Source organism: Orcinus orca, chromosome 18 (genome assembly GCF_937001465.1).
Source record: "Orcinus orca chromosome 18, mOrcOrc1.1, whole genome shotgun sequence".
In the NCBI taxonomy this organism is placed as follows: domain Eukaryota; kingdom Metazoa; phylum Chordata; class Mammalia; order Artiodactyla; family Delphinidae; genus Orcinus; species Orcinus orca.
The window spans coordinates 66794116-66813599 of NC_064576.1; the positions used below are offsets into that span (position 1 = coordinate 66794116).

Below are 19484 nucleotides of genomic sequence, written 5' to 3' on the forward strand. Positions count from 1 at the left end.
CCCACACCTATCCTGTTCAGGGTTCCCAGGCTTACGAACATTTAGTGGAAGCATCTCAGAGCATCACTTTTTTGTCCTTCCTCTTGACATTGACAAACGGTGACCCTGCTCTGCCACAAACACAAGCAAATGGAATAAACACGCATGAAAGAACACACTTTCGTAAATCTTTTTGGAAGGTGTAATTATTTTCAAGGAGCTTTATATGGTTGTTTCTAGATCAAAAGTTGCGTGGACTGAATGCAGCCCAGAAGAACCTTTTGTATGGATTTGTTTATGTGGTGTTGCAGATATATATATATATATATATATATATATATATATATATTTTAAAGTTGGGGGATATGAAATTTGACAACAATTCTTATTTAAATATGAAGTCATAAAGTACTGCAGGGTGACACAGCGCTTGGTGCTGCTGGCTTTAGACGTGGCATTTATTATCCTTTTTGCTGCAGTCACCACTGAAGTTTGCCTGGTCCGCCTCCCTCATCTGTTTTCTCTGCCAAGCCCAGGCTGGACCTGTGTTGCGACTTTCGCCGAGGGCAGCCAGAGCACCTCTCGGCATTGGCAGTGAGAGCTTGAAGTATTTCTCGGACTTGTTTGAAGCTGCCATTATGCCCAGCACCTCTGTTCACATGTTAAGCAGACAGCTCAGTATTAACTCCCGGTGCCACATTTTCCCCTTGGGGATTGTTTTTCCTCATCTGCTCTGAAAAGCTCTGTATTTGTTGGCTTCATGTGTCTCATAATAGTTTATGTCTTCTTTTTCCAGTGATCGTAGTATAATGTTTCTGCCTAATTAGAAACTGAGTCACAATCTCCACTACCTGTTTACATGGATCTTTTAGAAAATCCTCTCAGCAACAGCATGTAAGTTTAACTCTTTTTCTAGCCCTGGAAAGAATGACTTGAATCAGGCTTGTTAAATAACCCTGTTCTTGGGCGCACGGCAGCCCTCAGCTTGAACGTCCCTTGCCTTAGTCCGTTAGGGCTGCTGTAACACAATACTGTAGGACTTCCCTGGTGGCGGCAGTGGTTAAGAATCCGCCTGCCAATGCAGGGGACATGGGTTCGAGCCCTGGTCCGGGAAGATCCCACATGCCGCGGAGCAACTAAGCCCGTGCACTGTAGAGTCCGTGAGACACAGCTATTCAAGCCTGCGCACCTAGAGCCCGTGCTCCATGACGAGAGAAGCCACCACAACCAAGAGTAGCCCCCACTCGCCGCAACTAGAGAAAGCCCACGCGCAGCAACGAAGACCCAACACAGCCAAATAAATAAAATAAATATATAAATAAATAAATAAAAATAAAAACAAAATAGTACTGTAGTCTGGGTGGGTCATAAACAACAGAAATTTATTTCTCACAGTCCTAGAGGCTGAGAAATCCAAGATTGAGTGTCTGGTAAGAGCCTGCTTCCTAGATGGCTGTCTTTTTGCTGTAAACTCACCTGGCAGAAGGAGTAAAGGAACCCCCTCAGGCTTCTTTTATAAGGACCCTAATCCCATGACCTAATCACCTCCCAGAGGCCCTACTTTCCAATACCATCACACTGGGGGCTAGGATTTCAGCATATAGATTTGGGTGGACACATTCAGACCGTAGCATCCATCTTGAGGTAAGTGGTATGCATTTGCTTCTGAGCTCAGATCAGAGATTATTTGTGCCCTCTTTAAAGAGATGACTGTGTGACAGGTTCCACGTTCTTGCACTATGGTTTAACTCCTCAAGTGAAGAGTGGCAGGTAGATTAAGCTACTTCTTTTTAATAGATTTTATTTATTTATGGCTGTGTTGGGTCTTCGTTGCTGTGCGCGGGCTTTCTGTAGTTGTGGCGAGCAGGGGCTACTCTTCATTGTGGTGCGTGAGCTTCTCATTGCGGTGGCTTCTCTTGTTGCGGAGCATGGGCTCTAGGCGCGCAGGCTTCGGTAGTTGTGGCATGCGGGCTCAGTAGTTGTGGCTCGAGGGCTGTAGAGCGCAGGCTCAGTAGTTGTGGCTCGCAGGCTCAGTAGTTGTGGCGCACAGGCTTAGTTGCTCCACGGCATGTGGGATCTTCCCAGACTAGGGCTCCAGCCCCTGTCCCCTGCATTGGTAGGCGGATTCTTAACCACTGTGCCACCAGGGAAGCCCTTAGAATAAGCTATTTTAAGGATGTGGTAGCCAACAGGAGGGAAGTCTCAGGAGAAAGCAAACACAGCAGTGGGATTGAGGTTACATTAACTTGTCAAGAGGGCAGAAATGGAGGCCTCTGAGGTCAGCTCTGTTCTCCACACTCCTCTTTCCCAGATGTTCAAAGGTTTTAGTATTCCATTCTCAAATGGTAGCCCCAGATTCCTCATCATGATGCCTGGCCCAGAGACCTACCATGCCTGACCAGTGCCAGCACTAATAGTAGCAGCTGCCCGTCCCCCTGTGCCTTCCCTGTGGGCCAGTAGTTACTGAGGGCTTTAACTACCTTCATTCATTGAATTCTCAAGGAACTCTGCACAATAAGCCCCATTTTACAGATGCAGAAACTGAGGCTGAGGACGTTTAATAGGTGCCCAAGGTCACATACCTATTAGGTGGCAGAGCCAATGCCCCCTGTCAGTATTTGGTACTAGAGGGTCACTTTACTCCTAAAAAAAAAAAAAAAAGAAGAAGAAGAAGAGGATGTTAGTATTTAAAAAATAGGATAAGTAATGAAAGAACCATCATTTAGAGTAGGTTGCTGTCCAATGAAGGATGGTGACCCTGTATGAAGAGCGCATTGCTCCATCAGAGAGGATGCTCCATGGTGGTCTTCCCTAGGTGATGTCCATGTGAGCCAGTGGCTGAGCACACACTTAAGGAATAGATGTACTTTCCATTCCATAATTATTGGAATTTTTTTTTTCTGGTTGACCCAGCAAATTAAATTGCTTGCATTTCAAAAGAGAACATTTCTTTTTTCCATTTCTTTTAAGCATCAGCATGTTATTCCAGTGTTAGCTCCAAGCCAATTCTGAATTTCAACAATATTATCCACTTTTGCAAAAAAAAGATCCTAGAGCTTCAAACTTGTAAAAGCAGTTTGAGGAGCTTTCTTTTCTTCTCTCTGTTACTATTATTTTACTATTATTAGAATAATGTATTGCTTTTCTTACTGGTTATATCTTTTTCTGGGGAAGAACCATAGTTTCTTGAAAATATTTTTCCTTATTAGAAATTTCTTTGTTTTTCATCTTTACTGGAGCATACTTGCTTTACAATGTTGTATTCGTTTCTGCTGTATAACAAAGTGAATCAGCTATACGTATACATATATCCCCATATCCCCTCCCTCTTGAGGCTCCCTCCCACCATCCCTATCCCACCCCTCTAGGTGGTCACAAAGCACCAAGCTGACCTCCCTGTGCTATGCAGCAGCTTCCCACTAGAATTTATAGCTAGAAGAGCAATTGTAAAATAAACTACCGTTTGTATAAGTTTGTCATCAAAGAAATGAAAAAGTGATAAAGGAACAATGGAGGATGTATTTTTGTGACAATAATATAACGTATTCCTAATATTTGGCTATAAGCTAATTGTAGACATATTTTAGAACCAGAAATGTATGGAATTACATGATTATAGAACAGGAAAATTCACAGTGGTTGACTTATAATATCATGTGTCATAACAATGCTCAATGCTAAGAGTTAAGAAATGAAGCCAAGTATGGAATGAAATTGGAAGAGAAATCTTCTCAAAATTAAGTTTTGACAGGAGGAGGGAGCCTATGTGTGTCAGTTTTAACTGAGAGCTAATTATAATGGTCATATTACGAGTTGTGTAGAAAGGAGGTTGTTGATTCTGGTGCCTTAGATACACAGGTGACTGGACTTTTTTTCAAAAGTCTAAGTATTCCTTTTTGGTAAAGATTATCTCATCAAAATGTGGACAACAGAACCTTTAAAGCTACCCTCTTTAACTGGTATCAAGAAGAATGAGAAATTATTATAATTAGTATTATATCCTTTTTTTAAAAAAGAAAATTGAAACAGAAAGGATAGGGATACTCAATGATTCCAATAAATGGACTGAATTTCTTGGCTTTTATTTTTTGTGGTGGTTTGTAATTTCACTTAAAATACATTAAATAGGTGACAGTGAAATATTTTTAGCGTCTCTAACATACCAGGAGACACCTGATAAAGACACAGTGGCTGATGTGGCTTCAAACATATGAGGCCATGGCTGCAGAGATATCCCTAATTTCGTTGGTAGAGGTCACTCTTGTAAAGAAAATCTCATCATACAGGCGCTGCTGAGAATCTCGCCCTGTTCCCTGATGTCAGCGTCACCATGGAGATCTCATTCCAGTAAGGGGGAATGGATTCCACAGTCCTGCTTTGGAAACGTGTAAATAGCAGATGCTTTTATTGCCTTTGTTTGAATCTCTGCCCTTGTAGAGCAACTCAAACCGGAAGCTCAGAGCAGAGGAAGTCCATATTTGTCTGCTGTGATTTTTTTCCCCCCCTCCATGTAAGCAGCTTGGTCCCCTGGGACGAGAGTGCATAAAGACAAGTTAATGGGAAAGAGGTGAATTCCGATTTCACATAAAGAATGTCAGAAAACGGAATAATGTTTTTCTTGAGTCAAAGAAATAATTCAAACTTGCTTTAATACTTTTTATTATAAGCTATTAATGTACAATATATGGGATAACTAAATGGTTTTATCAACTGAAATTTATAATACAAAATTGGAAGGGTACATGTTTCTATGAATTTGAATAGACTTGTTTTCCTGAAACTTGGTAGTTAAGAGCCTGCATCTGAATTCTAACTGACCTGGTTTCAAATTCCTATTGATCTTCTGTTTAATCTGGCTACGTTTTTTTAAATCTTAAAATAGGGAAAATAGTAGCATCTAACTATGGTTTACTAGTGTGTCTCCTTCATAGCAGAGGGGCTTAAATGTAATAATGTATATTGAAGGTTAAGTATAGTAATATAGAGAGAAATATTCTTGTTGCTATATCACACCCAGAAGAGAATTTTCATCTTTTCTTTATATCTTCATCACATAATTACTGTGGTAAAACAGAACCATTACACAAACTGATAAGTAAGAGAATTTAAGTAACCGGTCCAAGTGTATACAATGACTATGGCAAATCTGTGCTCAGAACCTGTGTATCCTGATCCTCATTCAAAGGCTTTTTCCAGCACATCTGGCAATTATAATCGTCCATGTTTTTTCAGATACAGTGGTGTTTATATTTGGGATTAGATGTTCACATAGTAACCAAAGTGTTAGGTAAGAACTGCAAATTAATTGATGGAATATTAAGCCTTGTGTGCCATAAACTACCTCTTTTATGAATTGTATGCAGTACATCTGTAATTTCGTTTCTAGTGTAGGGACATTTCAACAAAGGACACTTTTCGCAGAGGAATACAAATCTCCAGTTCCCACAAAACTAAAAGTTGGTGACAGACCCCGATAGGCCCTGATTAAGATAATGGTTCATAGAAGTATATATATGTGTGAAAGCAGGTAAACATATTTGCAGGTGACTGTCACAGCATCATTTCAGTGGAAACTTTTTTTTTTACACGTCTTTATTGGAGTATCATTGCTTTACAATGGTGTGTTAGTTTCTGCTTTATAACAAAGTGAATCAGTTATACATATACATATGTTCCCATATCTCTTCCCTCTTGCGTCTCCCTCCCTCCCACCCTCCCTATCCCACCCCTCCAGGCGGTCACAAAGCACCGAGCTGATCTCCCTGTGCTATGCGGATGCTTCCCACTAGCTATCTACCTTACGTTTGGTAGTGTATATATGTCCATGCCTCTCTCTTGCTTTGTCACAGCTCACCCTTCCTGCTCCCCACATCCTCAAGTCCATTCTCTAGTAGGTCTGTGTCTTTATTCCTGTCTTACCCCTAGGTTCTTCATCAGTGGAAACTTGGTGGAAATCAGAGGCATGAACCCAACTTCTTGTTAGCAACTTCTACCAGCTTTGCACCAATTCCCTGATAATAATTCAAAGTGTGCTTTGCACCAAGATAATTATACCAGTAGAACCCCTGTTCTCAAAGTGAGAAGGGGCACCCATATGCTACATTTGACCCAAATCTACTTAGAGAAGAAGGCTGTTTGTTGTGCCCAGGAGTTACGTACTAAGTTTTTTTTTTTTAACGTTTTATTTGTTTATATTAGGTATACATTTGATTTATACTTATTTGGAAGGAAAACTATATTTGGGCTAATAAAAATAGCTAAAATTTCTTGAGTATTTATTCCCTTCAGATTCACAGTCGAATTCTTAAAACCACCAATATGATAAACGGAGGCACAGAGAGAATAGCATCTACGGGGCAGAGCTGGGTTAATGCAGAACCCGGGCTTTGACGACAGGGCTGTGCTCTTGGGAAATGGTGCCAGAGCAGATGTTCCCATTGTGACACAGAATCGCACTCAGGGAGGCACTGCCTCTGCCCAAAGTTTAGGATCTTTAGAAGCAGGGTCTCCTGATTTGCTCAAGTCAGTGGTAATGGCAGAGCACGAGCTGCACCCCAGCCGCCTGCCCCCAGACCCATGACAAACCACTGGAAGGTATTGCAGGTTACTCTCTGCTGAATTACTAATTCACCACAGTGTGTTAGGAGTGTCAGTCTGTGCACATATGTGCTGGAAACGAATAGGGGAAGGATGAGGGCAGTCGTATTCTCAAGGCCTAGCAGGGTGGCTGGCAAATAATAGGTGCCCAATGAACACTTATTGAGTGAAGATTAGGTGTTCAGAGCAGGGGCGAGGCACTTTGGATTGGAGTGGGTAGAGAAGGTAAGGCTTGGATCTTCAACTGAGCTTTGACTCATAGGAGGGATTTGAATAGGTAAAGAGTTAATAGGAGGGGATACATAATGGGAAAAAAAATATCATACCAAAGCCACACACGCATAGGAAAGAAAAAGCGCTTTTCCAAGGAGAATCAGTAAAGCAGATCAACTGGAACATGTTTCAGGTTGGAGCATAGTACTTAGATTTATCTCTCCATCCATCCACCCACCCACCCACCCAACCACCCACCCACCCACCCACCCACCCACCCACCCACCCATCCACCCACCCACCCACCCACCCATCCACCCACCCACCCACCCATCCACCCACCCAATGCTTAAGTATCAGGCACCATGCCATGGGTAAACCTACCATAGACTTGAAAGATAGGTTGGAACCAGATTTTGAGGAGTCTGGGACGCCAAGCTCAAAGATGAACTTTAATTTGATGATAAGCCACTGATGCTTTTCTGAGCCATGGAGGGAGATGGTGAAAGTTTTCTGAGGAGAAGGAGATTAAGAGAATTAAACAGGACCAGTGGGAGAGAAAGGAGATGGGAGTGAGAAAAACCATAGAGGGAAATGCTAAGGTCCACAGGTGAGAGGCTAAGCTCTGGACTGATGTGGTGATGCGGGTGAAGAGGAGGGGCAGGAAAGGCCTGGGCTTGGGAGACGGTACAGAGGCAGCATCTGTGGCCGTGGAGACAGTGGAGGCGGGTGTATGCTGACAATACCAGCTCTTCTGGGGGCAAGAGAATGATGGTTAAACAGGAACAGGTTGGACTTTCTTTTCTCAAACTTCTTATCTCTGCCTTTGCATCTTCCCTGGATCTAATATTGGTGGATGATTCCAACATCTGATACCTACCAACCAGAGAGTTCATGAAAGAATAGGTCAACTCTCACTATCTTGTTGTAGCAAGGAGCATGGTTTTTTTTAATCCATAAGTGGAACTTATTTCTCAAAGCTGGTTACCACTCTGACTTTTGAGAACCTCAAACTTAAAAAGGAATAACAATGTGTAAATATATAAAATCAGATCATTATGCACAACATTGGTTTTACATTTCTCTATCTTTTCTAATCTTTTGATATCAGAATGTACAGTAATGCCTAAAGGAAGGTTCTCAAAGTATATTGGCCTAGAGAAAAGGGTTATAAATCTTACTCTGCTATTCTTTCTTGTTAGATGGAATACATTTACAGCTACCTCAATATCAGTGATAAAGAGTGAGAGCACGGATAATTGAAGGGCATAGATTATCCTGAATCCATATTTATTGTAACCTTGTGTTTAAGCCTCTGCTATCAACTGTTTTACCAAGGCTTCTAACAGGGAGCAGTTTTATAAATTTGAATTTGATCTACTGACCATACCCACCTTCTCTGGTGGGAGGTTGTGAGCAGGGAAATGGCTAAATGGTGCCAGAGCAGAAAGCACAGAAAACATCACAGTTTCTGACAGTTGAACAAATTCTTGATTTTAGTCACTGAAAATTGAGACGTAAATGAATACATGTTGCTTGGCATTGAAAGGACTTTTCCCTTTTTTTGTGCTGAGCGATGACAGTTAGTTTTCCTTAATCATCACTGCGTTCCTTTTACGTTCTTGGAATCCTGGAGTTGGAAACAACATCAAAAGTTCATCCTTTTTCAGTTCCCACTTGCCAACAGAATTATACCTAAACTGTCCAGGCTGCATTGTCTGTTCCGTTCTCTGAGTCTTCTGGGAGGCTGGTCATGGGATTATGATGGATGGGAGTTGGCTGGCAACCTGTTCATAACACACTATAGTTTTGATAGTTATTTGTCTGCTTAGCAGTGGCATAAAATAGGCACCAGTAGATGAATGTCTTCTCGTTGGCCATCTCATGCTCTAAAATGCAAATGATGGGACTGTGAGGAAAGAAAGGACAGTTTCTTTTGGAAAACAGTACTTTTCATCCATCAGAGCTTTGTCATCATAAAGTTTGGCGCAAAGCCTGGCACAGAGTAGGCCCAGCATAAATGTTTGAATGATTTAAAAATTAGCCAATAAATATTTATCAGCTAGAGAAATATGGTAGCTCAGGAGTAGGGTAAGTAACTCTTATTTCCTTTGTGTGTTCTTTTCACTTATGGCCGTCAGCACGGTACCAAAGGGACCCTGTCAGACAGGAGTCCATACCAATGCGGGTGAGAAGAGTTCCAGAATCACATAAGTCTGGGAAACACTATATTCTTCTATCATCTCCTCTTTGGAGTTGCAGTGTACATTAGCACACTAAGGGTTTTGAGAAGACCAGAAATGAAGAAACCTGTTTCTACTGGTTAAATATTCCCCAAATCTCTTTGGCTGTGGGACCATTTGGGGCACAAATGCTATTAATCATTCTCACTTTAGGAAATACTGCTTTTTTAGGGTTAATTCACACTTTGCCTGAAAAAGACACGATTTCCCATTCTTACTCATTTTTGTATGCATGTGTGCTGTATGCTAATGGACATACAGTCGGCACAGTATGGACTTCTGCACGTAAAATGACAACGGCCTATGTAGGGTTGGTTGGGATGATACCCATGCTGATAAAGAAAGCTGGGGTGAGGAGTGCTGCGTCATAAAGGTAAAAATGAACAAGGTCGTGGTTGGAATCTGACAGAGAGGAGTGAAACGGAGAGTGGGTTCTGAATTCAAAGAGCCTGTTTTTAACCCAAGTAGACAGAGCTTCTGACACGAGTCTTAAGACCTTGGGTCCGTCTTCCTCGATGATTTCAAGGTCCCCCTTAAGTCACCTGTGTTTTCAAAGCTTTTGCAGACAGAATAAGTACTGACAACCATGAATGTCCCTCACTCATACTTAATGCTTACCATCAAACTGTTAGAGAAATATCATTCTTAAAACCTCAACCAAGCGATTATTTGGAAATGAGAGATTATTTAAGAAAAACTATGTAAAGCCTGCACAGCATTGCGTTTGGGGCTCTAAAGTGTTCTCCCAACTTATTTCTGGAAGTCCTACAGCATCTTTGACTTGTCAGGGTCATGCTCCAGGAACTGACAAGGAACAGAACCCCACAGGTGCTCTGTGGATGAAGCTACCAACAGATAAGGGAGGGGCTCGTAGGAAACACAGACCCAGAATATCTCACATATCAGACACAGGGAAGCTTGTCTCTGGTCCTTAAATATCCGAGGGAAAGTGCAATAGATAAATAAGAAAGTCTATTTCATGCAGCTCTGAACGGTGCCTTCAGTTGACCGCTTTACAATCTGCTCCAAGCAGTCAAAGAAAATTGAAAATAGATAGAAATCAGCAGTGTTTCCGGCGCCTTCTGCTGGCATTATACATACTGTGAACAAAAAAAGTATTACACCGCACGTCCACGTATCCACAGACAGAGAGCAATAAGCTTGAAATTATTCATCTGGACCACATTTACTTGGAAAGCGGCATTTAGCTCTCAAAGTTCGTATTGGAGAAGAAATTGAATAAATATCAAAAAGTTGTTAAAAAACTTTCCTTTTGGGTGACTACAAGCTGGGGAGCCCACAGGAGTGTTAAAGTTTAGCTCAGCTTGAGTTCAGGGCATACAGTCCCTCCGTATCTAAATCTCAGAAATGACTTTTTCTATTTTTTATGTATTTATTATTACTGTATTCTATTATTCCTTGTATGAAGGGTACCATTTTTGTTTTAGCTGGAGGTAGAATGGGTCTCAAGGAGATTGTTATATTCTTGTTAGGATATAACTATTCTTCTCCGTTTGTTACCCCAATGATCATCGTGTGTATGGCAACTATGGCATCAGTTACTAGAAAATGTATTTGTTGCTAAAATCAGATGCTGACTTTTATTGCTATCAGGGACTGTTACGTTCGGAAGCGTGAAGGAGCGCCCGTTTTTCCACATGTTGCTGCATCCTCTCTGTTATGAAAATAAAGGGTTCTTACCTCATATCCTATTGATATATCAAGTAATAAATGTGACAGTTACCGGTTCTGTTTTCCTTATCCCGTCTTCCTGCACCACTGAAACGGAACAAGTTTCTTACTAGTAACAGATGCTTGCAACCTTCTTTTGAAATTCCTCTGGAGAAGCTGCCCTGTTGATTCCATTAGATGGGAAGTGGCTTTATGCAGATGTCCACTTGCAGGGATGCACTGTTGTAATTGCTGTTCTGCTGACCCCTTGCTGAGTGCCATGCTTTTCTCTTGTAGGTGATGTGCCTTCAGGACTTCTTTGGTGACGATGACATTTTTATTGCATGTGGACCGGAGAAGTTCCGTTACCAGGATGATTTCTTGCTAGATGAAAGTGGTAAGGAAAAAAAAAAAAAAAGTTCAAAACCAGGGGAAATTTGAGGCAGCTTTCCAAAATGAGCTGCACCAGGCCAAGATTATGTCAACTCAAAAGCTACCAAATCAGTTTCAGATCCTCAACCAACATGGCTTTTCCATATCTTGAATTTCTTTGATTTTTTTTTAATATAGAAAACAGATGAAATGATCATTGGGAAGGTTAAATCATTTAAAGGGTAAATTACCAGTGGCTAATTTATAACCATTTCATAACTAAATTGATGTTCTATAGAAAAATCATGGTGCCGATTTCTACATTTTTAATTATATATTTTTGTCAAAATGCGTAGTTGAAAGATGTGTAACATAAAATTGTTGAGTATATGTCTAGACTCAGCTTTCACATGGCCTCCTTTATCCTTTAGGTCCTAACTGAGAAAGATGGTTTCGTGTCCTTTTCCTTTAAATGCTTCAGAGTTTGTATGTCATTAGAATCTATGAAGGATCAAAAGAGAGGAGGGAGGCTCCCTTCCATTGAAAATGGAATGTGATTTTCTTTTTACATTTGTTAGAGGAGGAACAGTTGATAAAGAGGAAAAGGTGCATCTTAGCATATGAATGTGAAAGGTTGTAACTTCAAGGATGATGTTTTCTGATACCATAAATCATCTCAGAATCTTAACAGCATCACAGGGAAGATTATTGCCCTGAACAGAGACCTTTCCCTGATCATATTACTTCTGGTTTAATTAGGGACATAGTACATATTTATTGACAATTCAAACTGTTGCTAGTTGGAAATACTTTTTGATGTGATAGTGAATTTCTTGCTTAGATGAATGCATGTAAATCAGTGAGTTTTTGAGTGAGTGGCTGGGAAATACTGGAGCTCCAATACAGCTGATGTACATTCATGTAGAGTATCTACGTATCACGTAGAGTTACATGTATTTAAACACACTACAATTATTTCGTCATTTTAATGTGACTTAGGGTATATAGGGAGGGATGAGAATAAGAGAGATTGTCCCTTTACCATAAAAACTTTAAATGCCCAATAAAAGTTTATATAGATATATCCCTTGAAGAGATTTAAGTCATTTTGGTTGAAAGGGCTTAACTGGAAGAGTGGTTTGGTGTCTCTTTCCCTCTAAATACCTTCCATCTTTATCTCTGATAGACTGTCCTTGGGGGCACAGATTTATGTACACCTGTCACACATATAATGTCCTCTGGGAGGGCCTTCTTCAGGATGAGGCAGCTTTGCCATTGTGCAAAACAACTGAATGTTAGGAGTCAGGCAGAAGAGCCGGCAGCACAGTTTTGAGAAAAATAAACTGCCTTGACTTTCGATTTAAAGAAAATAGCTGTTTCTGATAGAATGGTCTGAGAGACCAGATGCGTTCTGAAATGAGAGTTTCATTTGTTGCTTTGATACGGAAAGCAGCCTGTCAGACTCGAACAGGAATACAGCTCGGTTTCAAATCAGCAGAGTTGGCCTGGGGTTCCCTAGCCCTCCATCTCTACCCAGCCCCCAGGTAGACTTGGGGCTTCTCCCCGACCCTGCCTTGCTTGGTGTGGCCTTGTGCTGGGCTTTCCCTCTTGACAGTGTGCTCTCAACTCAGAACGCTGCAGCCTACTCGTGTTCATCTGCGATGGTGGGCAGGCAGGCTTTCTGAAAAGTACAACAGAAAAATCCCTGTACTCTCCCTTTAGAAACCTTTCTTATTAATAGGAATGCATATATATATACACACACATGCACACGTGTGCACGCACACACACGCATCAAGGGATATTGACCATCACATATGGCTTGGCCATTTGAAGGACCACTTCAAACTATTTTAGTGAGAAAGTGAGAACTTCACATCCTTTCCTGAGATGAATATACCCTAAGCATTTCTTGGTGTGAAATACATTTGCTGAGTAACAGTGTCCTCCCCCATCCTCAGAGAAACACGTGGATTGGGGGAGGGGGTAGAAAGAAGTCCAAATGGAGATTTTTACTTCCTTGGATGAACCTACCCTGAGACTAAATTCACACGTTGACAACGGCAATTTCCCTGTTGCTTGTACGGCATGTTCTGGTGCTAATGTATTAACATTTGAATCTTTTCTTACGTGCTCTGAGCATGATTTAGCCCAGCTTATTTGTGCTTGCTAAATGGTACTTGCACGTTGAGGCTTCATTTGGCCTCTTCCATAGTAGCTTCCTAAGAGGAGCGTCAGCAGGGGGCCCAGGAGTCTACTGAATTAAGACTGGCGCAGGGCTGTGCTTGATTTAATGGCGCCAAGAAGTGGTCCTTTGCCACAGGGCAGCACTTTTATTTTATCTCTCAAAATTAACCCAGCTCCCAGTGTGTTCAGGATTAGCAATAATACATCCCCCTAATTATCGCTGGGAAAGCTTCTGGAGATGGCTCTTAAGGTCTTTGCAGTGAGGCGTTCTGCCATGACAGACATGTATTTCATGGGGCTACAGTAGAGCCAGATCCATATGGGAAACTGCAAGGGAGCCTCCTTCCTCCCCTGTTTTCACATGGAAAGAAAAAAATGCCTTCCTTCTTCCAGCTCCGAATGTAACCATTTTAGCAACATTGTCATCAATCACTGGATTCTTAGCGCCTTCTACCATGGTGGATGCAGCACTATATGTAGAGACAAGACAGGCCAACAGATCCTTCCCCTGTGTGGCTTGTGGTCTAATTTAGAAATGATGAAACATAGTCAAGGGAAATGCCAGATTGGAGACAGGAAGCTTCACATGGTTTTGCTTGTATATTGATGATAAAATGATGAATTTATGATTTGCTGCCATTAAAAAGTGAGCGGATTTTGTTGAGAAATGCCTACCTCTTACCTGGGAGGGATAAGTACCTCCTTGGTGAGGAGCCTGTCACAGGCTGTCACCTTCTGTTCACCCCCCAGCCTCAAATCCAACACCCTCAAACTCACCTGACCAGTTTCTTCACCAACTTACTTCACCCCTGCCAGGCCTGATACCTGCTCAGGTATCTAAACCTCACCTGTCCTTTTTTGTAAATTTTAATTTAATTTTTTTATTGAAGTATAGTTGATTTACAATGTTGTATTAATTTCTGCTGTACAGCAAAGTGATTCAGTTATATATATATATGTGTGTGTGTGTGTGTGTGTATACATTCTTTTTTATATTCTTTTTCATTATGGTTTATCACAGGATATTAAATATAGTTCCCTGTGCTATGCAGTAGGACCTTGGTGTTTATCCGTTCTCTATATACTAGCTTGCATCTGCTGATCCCAGACTCCCACTCCATCCCTCCCCCGCCCCCTCCTTCCCCTTGGCAACCACAAGTCTGTTCTCTATGTCTGTGAGTCTGTTTCTGTTTCGTAGATCAGTTCATTTGTGTCATATTTTAGATTCCACATATAAGTGATATCATATGGTATTTGTCCTTTCTGTTCATCCTCTCTGTTTACCAATTCCCAAGTGTCCTTGATTCCAGTGTTAATAAGCATGACTTCAAACTTAACATATTTTTGCTTAGGTGTTGTATTTGCTTTCTAGGGCTGCTGTAACAAAGAACCACAGTGGCTTAAAACAACAAAAATTGATTCTCTAACAGTTCTGGAGGCCAAAAGTTCAAGATCAAAGTATTGGAAGGGCTGTGCTCGTCCCCAAGGTTCTAGGGAAGAATCCTTCTGTGCTCTTCCTAGTTGTGGATGGTTGCCATTAATCCTTGGTATCCCTGGCTTGTTGTAGCATCACTCCCGCCTCTGCCTCCATCCTCACTTGGGCTTCTCTGTGTGTCCAAATGTCCCTCTTCTCATCAGGACACCAGTTATTGGATTAGGGTTCACCCTAATCCAGTATGACCTCACCTTAACACGATTACATCTGCAGAGATTCTATTTCGAATAAGGTCACATTCACAGGTACCAGGGTTAGGTCTCTGACATACCTTTTTTGGGGGGAGACAAGTATTGTTTGGAGTTGTCCAGATTTTATTTGAACTTGAGTTACAGGTAAACTCATCTTCCCTTGTTTGTTTTGTCCTGTCTTTCGATTTGCACAGTTATAGCTTTATCATAATTAGAATACATAAACAACAGAGCTGTGATAAGGCTGCCTCTCCCCTTACCTTTCATAGGTAGGATCACTCACCAGGGGGACCAGAGGGATGGGCTGAGAATTTCAGCAATGGACTTGACAGAGCCCCTCTTGAAATCCCTTTGACTAAGATGAAAATGTACGGTCTGAAGGATAGAGGTGGTTGTGTTTTTAATTGCTTGAACGGCCTCGTCCAGAAAGTGTCAATACTGATTTATAGGTGGAATATGCTGGGAGAGATCTCTGTTAGAATTGGCCCCAGAAGGTCCCTGAAGGGAGGGGCTGTTCGTCGGCTGAGAGTCACACCCCAAGGTTCTTCCTTGGATTCTGTATAGTTTAGCATCGTTAGAGATGCCCATTTGAGAAGGTTGATGGTGTGTGGGTGAAATCATCTGGGAGGGGAACTAATATGGTAGAAGACAGGTGAGGATCCACAGAATTTTAACAGGATGGGTTGTATCTAGGAAGATAAAGTTGAATTGGCATAGACAGGAAGTAGAGCTTTGGGGATTTTTTTTTTTTTTAATTTAAAAACAAGCCAGTGCTACAAGCTTGGTTAGGAGCCGTGTATTTCAACAGGGGCACATGTGAAGATTGCTTTTAGTGGACTGCAGGCTTCTTAATGAGATATGGCTCATTTACTGTATTTGTTGTAGGCATATCACGTATTATTAAACCATAGAGCCCCTCTGATTGAAGATCGCAAATGTTGACTGAAACAAAAATTAAAAGTGTTACTCAAATTTCACAAGAATTAGTATAGAAGTATAGTAAGTCTAGCATAAAAGTACAGAAGAAAGGTGAATAACTAAGCTTCCACATGATGTTTGTTGTTACGTTTGTAGCGTTTATACTTTTGAAGTTATGAAAGTTTCAAACTGCACTAAGACTTTGGGGAGACTGAGTGTGTGTGTCCACACACACACCAGGTCCTGTCTCTGGGGAATGCCAGTCCAGCTTTTTCCTGCAATAGGAAGACCCACCTGGAGTATAGTGTTCTTTTGGGGTATGTGATTCTAGAAGGGATATTTCCTCTCTTATGGACCCCCATGGTGTCAGGTACCCAGAATCCACTTGATAAATGTTTCTAGAAATATTTCATCCTGCCCACTTTCCAAGGGCTCATGTCCTGAATGAGATGAAGCAGAAGCGCCCTGCACCACTGATTGCTTTCCCCAACTCTGGGTGATAGGAAAATAGGGTTAGAACCTAGTGTAGTAGAAACAGTATTGGGACAGGGTTAGAACAGCGGTCCCCAACCTTTTTGGCCCCAGGGACTGGTTTCGTGGAAGAAAATTTTTCCACGGACAGGGGGTGGGGGGGATGGTTCAGGTGGTAATGTGAGCGGTGGGGAGCAGTGGGGAGCCATGGGGAGCAGTGGAGAGCAGTGGGGAGCGGTGGGAAGAGGTGGGGAGCGGTGGGGAGAGATGGGGAGCAGTGAAGAGAGGTGGGGAGCGGTGGGGAGCAGTGGGGAGCGGCAGATGGAGCTTCCATTGCTTGCCCGCCGCTCACCTCCTGCTGTGCGACCCAGTTCCTAGCAGGCCGCGGACTGCTACCGGTCCATGGCCCGGCGGTTGGGGACCCCTGGATTAGAAGACAAAGGTCTAGTCCAAGCTCCGTGTCCTACTTGCTGTGTGGTCTCTACATCTCCAAGCCTGCTTCCTATTCTGTAAAACACCTTTTTTTTCCCCCTGGGTTGTAATGGACCTCAAATGAGATAATAAATGTCAAAGCACGTTCAAAACTGTGTTCCTTATTACTTAGTGAATAATGTTAGTGAGTGACACCTCAGCTGAAATATACCTCCTGGTGGACTGCAGCTGGACTCAGCCACGTCGATGCATTGGTTGGGCTTAATTGGAGGCAGATGTCACCAGGATTTGCTTTTGGTGCTCTTTAGAACAAGAAAAGTGATTTTCTGTTGCTTTTTCCCACTCTCAACTTTTATTCCTGTGATGGAGGTAAGGGGAAATTAAGAGACCTTTGAAGACATCCACTCTTTTCTGGAGGGAATCTCTGGAAGGTTAAACCAAACCACATTTAGAACCAGTCAGACTTCTGAAACTGACAATGTTTAGGAGTCTCAGGCCTTAGGTCCACATTGATTTGGGTCAAAGGAATTTTAATGGCCCGGCTGCTCTGTCCTGGGGCTGGTGATGCTGAGAAACCCCAAGGTCGTTGGGAACACCGGGAAGATGCTCAGTGTCTGGATTGACGAGACCTCCTCACAAAGTGGCTTGTGAGCTACTGCTAACAAAATTCATTCATTCTTGGGCTTCCCTGGTGGCGCAGTGGTTGAGAGTCCGCCTGCCGATGCAGGGGACACGGGTTCGTGCCCCGGTCCGGGAAGATCCCACATGCCGCGGAGCGGCTGGGCCCATGAGCCATGGCCGCTGAGCCTGCGCATCCAGAGCCTGTGCTCCGCAACGGGAGAGGCCCCAACAGTAAGAGGCCCGCGTACCGCAAAAAAAAAAAAAAAAAAAAATTCATTCATTCTTTCATGTATCCATTCATTTATTCAGTAAGCTAAACTAACTTACCATGTGGCAGGCAGTGCTCTAGGCACCAGTAATTGTAGACAGTAACACTTCCGTGAAATAGGACCTTCATATGACTTTTTCTTTTGCGGTACGCGGGCCTCTCACTGCCTTGGCAGGCGGACCCTCAACCACTGCGCCACCAGGGAAGCCCCCTCATATGACTTAATATTGCTTATGTCTAAAAATGTCAAAGGATCTTAGATGCTGAACTTTGACTCAGAATATTAATTGTTGCTTGTTGTTCTTGTGTATTTTATCTCTTTGGAGAAATAGTGCGGTGAAATATCTGATGGGTCACAACAGACTGACAGTTCTTTATAGATTTGAATTTTAATTGCACAGTGTGGCTACTTTAAATCGAATCTATGGGCAGATTTCTTTGAGATGCTGACACCTGATGCTGGAATACTTTATTGGTTCAGTAGATGTTGACATTAGGAATTTAAAGTTCTTATTTTAAAAAAAATTATAACTGTCTTGTTGAATAATTGCCAAGTTTCTGTGACATTTCATTTTCGAATAGAAAATCTAGTGTGTTTTTTATGAGTTCCAAACAGAGAGCCCATTGGCTAACGTGCTTTACTCTTGTCAGCAAGTTCCCATTTGCCTCTTAGCTGTGGAAAAACTGAAGGGGTTCTGGAGACTTCCTCCACCATGGCTACATTTTAGCTCATGCATAAATATAAAGTCTCCTGGAACATAGTGATGTTTTCTAATTTAACCCACTGCCAAGCTGTGGAGACATATAGATACTTTGGAGACATATAGAGACATATTATACTTTGGAGACAGACTCTAACTCAAGTACAAGCTAGTTCCTTTGCTACAAATAGATAATTTTCTCCTTAGGAAAGCAAGACATTGTATAACAAACATATGCAGTCTTTTATTTATACTTTCTCTTCCAGTCCTCATGGACTTCTCTTTATTGTATTCAGTAACAGTGATACCTGACTTGTTCACGTGGGAAAACCTACAAAATATAACACTGAGAATAAATCCTGTACATTAAGAGTCCTGGAGCCCTGTGAGTTCGCCCTCCCTCCTTACACTTGTTCATCCACCTCCAGCTAGAACCCTCTGTTCCGGCAACTTACACCTTTATAAGAAGGCCAGTTCCACGGTCCAGTAGTGCTGATTTTTAATAAGTTCTGTGTTATATTGAGCCCAAATAAATCTCACTGTAGCTTGTGCAACAGTGGTCTTAATTTTGTCCTCCAGAGCAGTAAAAACCACCCACTCCAGAGCAATAAAAACCACCCACTGCCTTCATTCTTAGAAGATGAGCTTTCCTTCTAGACCATCAGGATGTTCAAAGTCATTCGCAGTAAACTATTTTATTTTCCTTTCCTTCCAGACCAAAATGTCCCTAACTCTTCACTCATCTTCTCCTCTCCTTCTCCCATCTTTCAAAGGAAGAAGAGTCTTCCTTTCTAATGGGGATGATAGTGTTCTTGACTTTGTCTTTTCTCTTATTGATGACTTTGCCTTATCAACATTTCCTTCCTGTTGTTCTTGAAGATTTGTTGTTTTACCCTGGCTTTTCAGTCTCTTTCTCCTCAACTCATGGCCATGCCTAAATTTCCCCCATCCTAAAAGAGCTGTCCATCATCTCATCAAATCACAGTACTCTTTCTGTCTCTGCCAAACTGCTTAAAAAGTATCACTGTCCTTGAAGCCTCCATCGACTCATCCTGACTCACTTTTTACACCTTTGGGTAAATGGTACACTGAAAACACAAGAATCATGTTTTCATTCTTTCATTT

General features: G+C 42.0%; 1 protein-coding gene across 3 annotated transcripts in view; it reads left to right on the forward strand.

The window, feature by feature from the left end:
* Positions 1 to 19484, forward strand: part of DCLK1 (doublecortin like kinase 1) — a 324978-nt gene that overhangs the window by 156817 nt on the left and 148677 nt on the right. For all 3 annotated transcript variants that reach the window (XM_033410093.2, XM_033410091.2, XM_033410089.2), the window contains exon 4: positions 11001 to 11100. In XM_033410093.2, coding sequence (XP_033265984.1) covers positions 11001 to 11100 — 100 coding nt within the window. The remainder of the gene's footprint in view (positions 1 to 11000; positions 11101 to 19484) is intronic.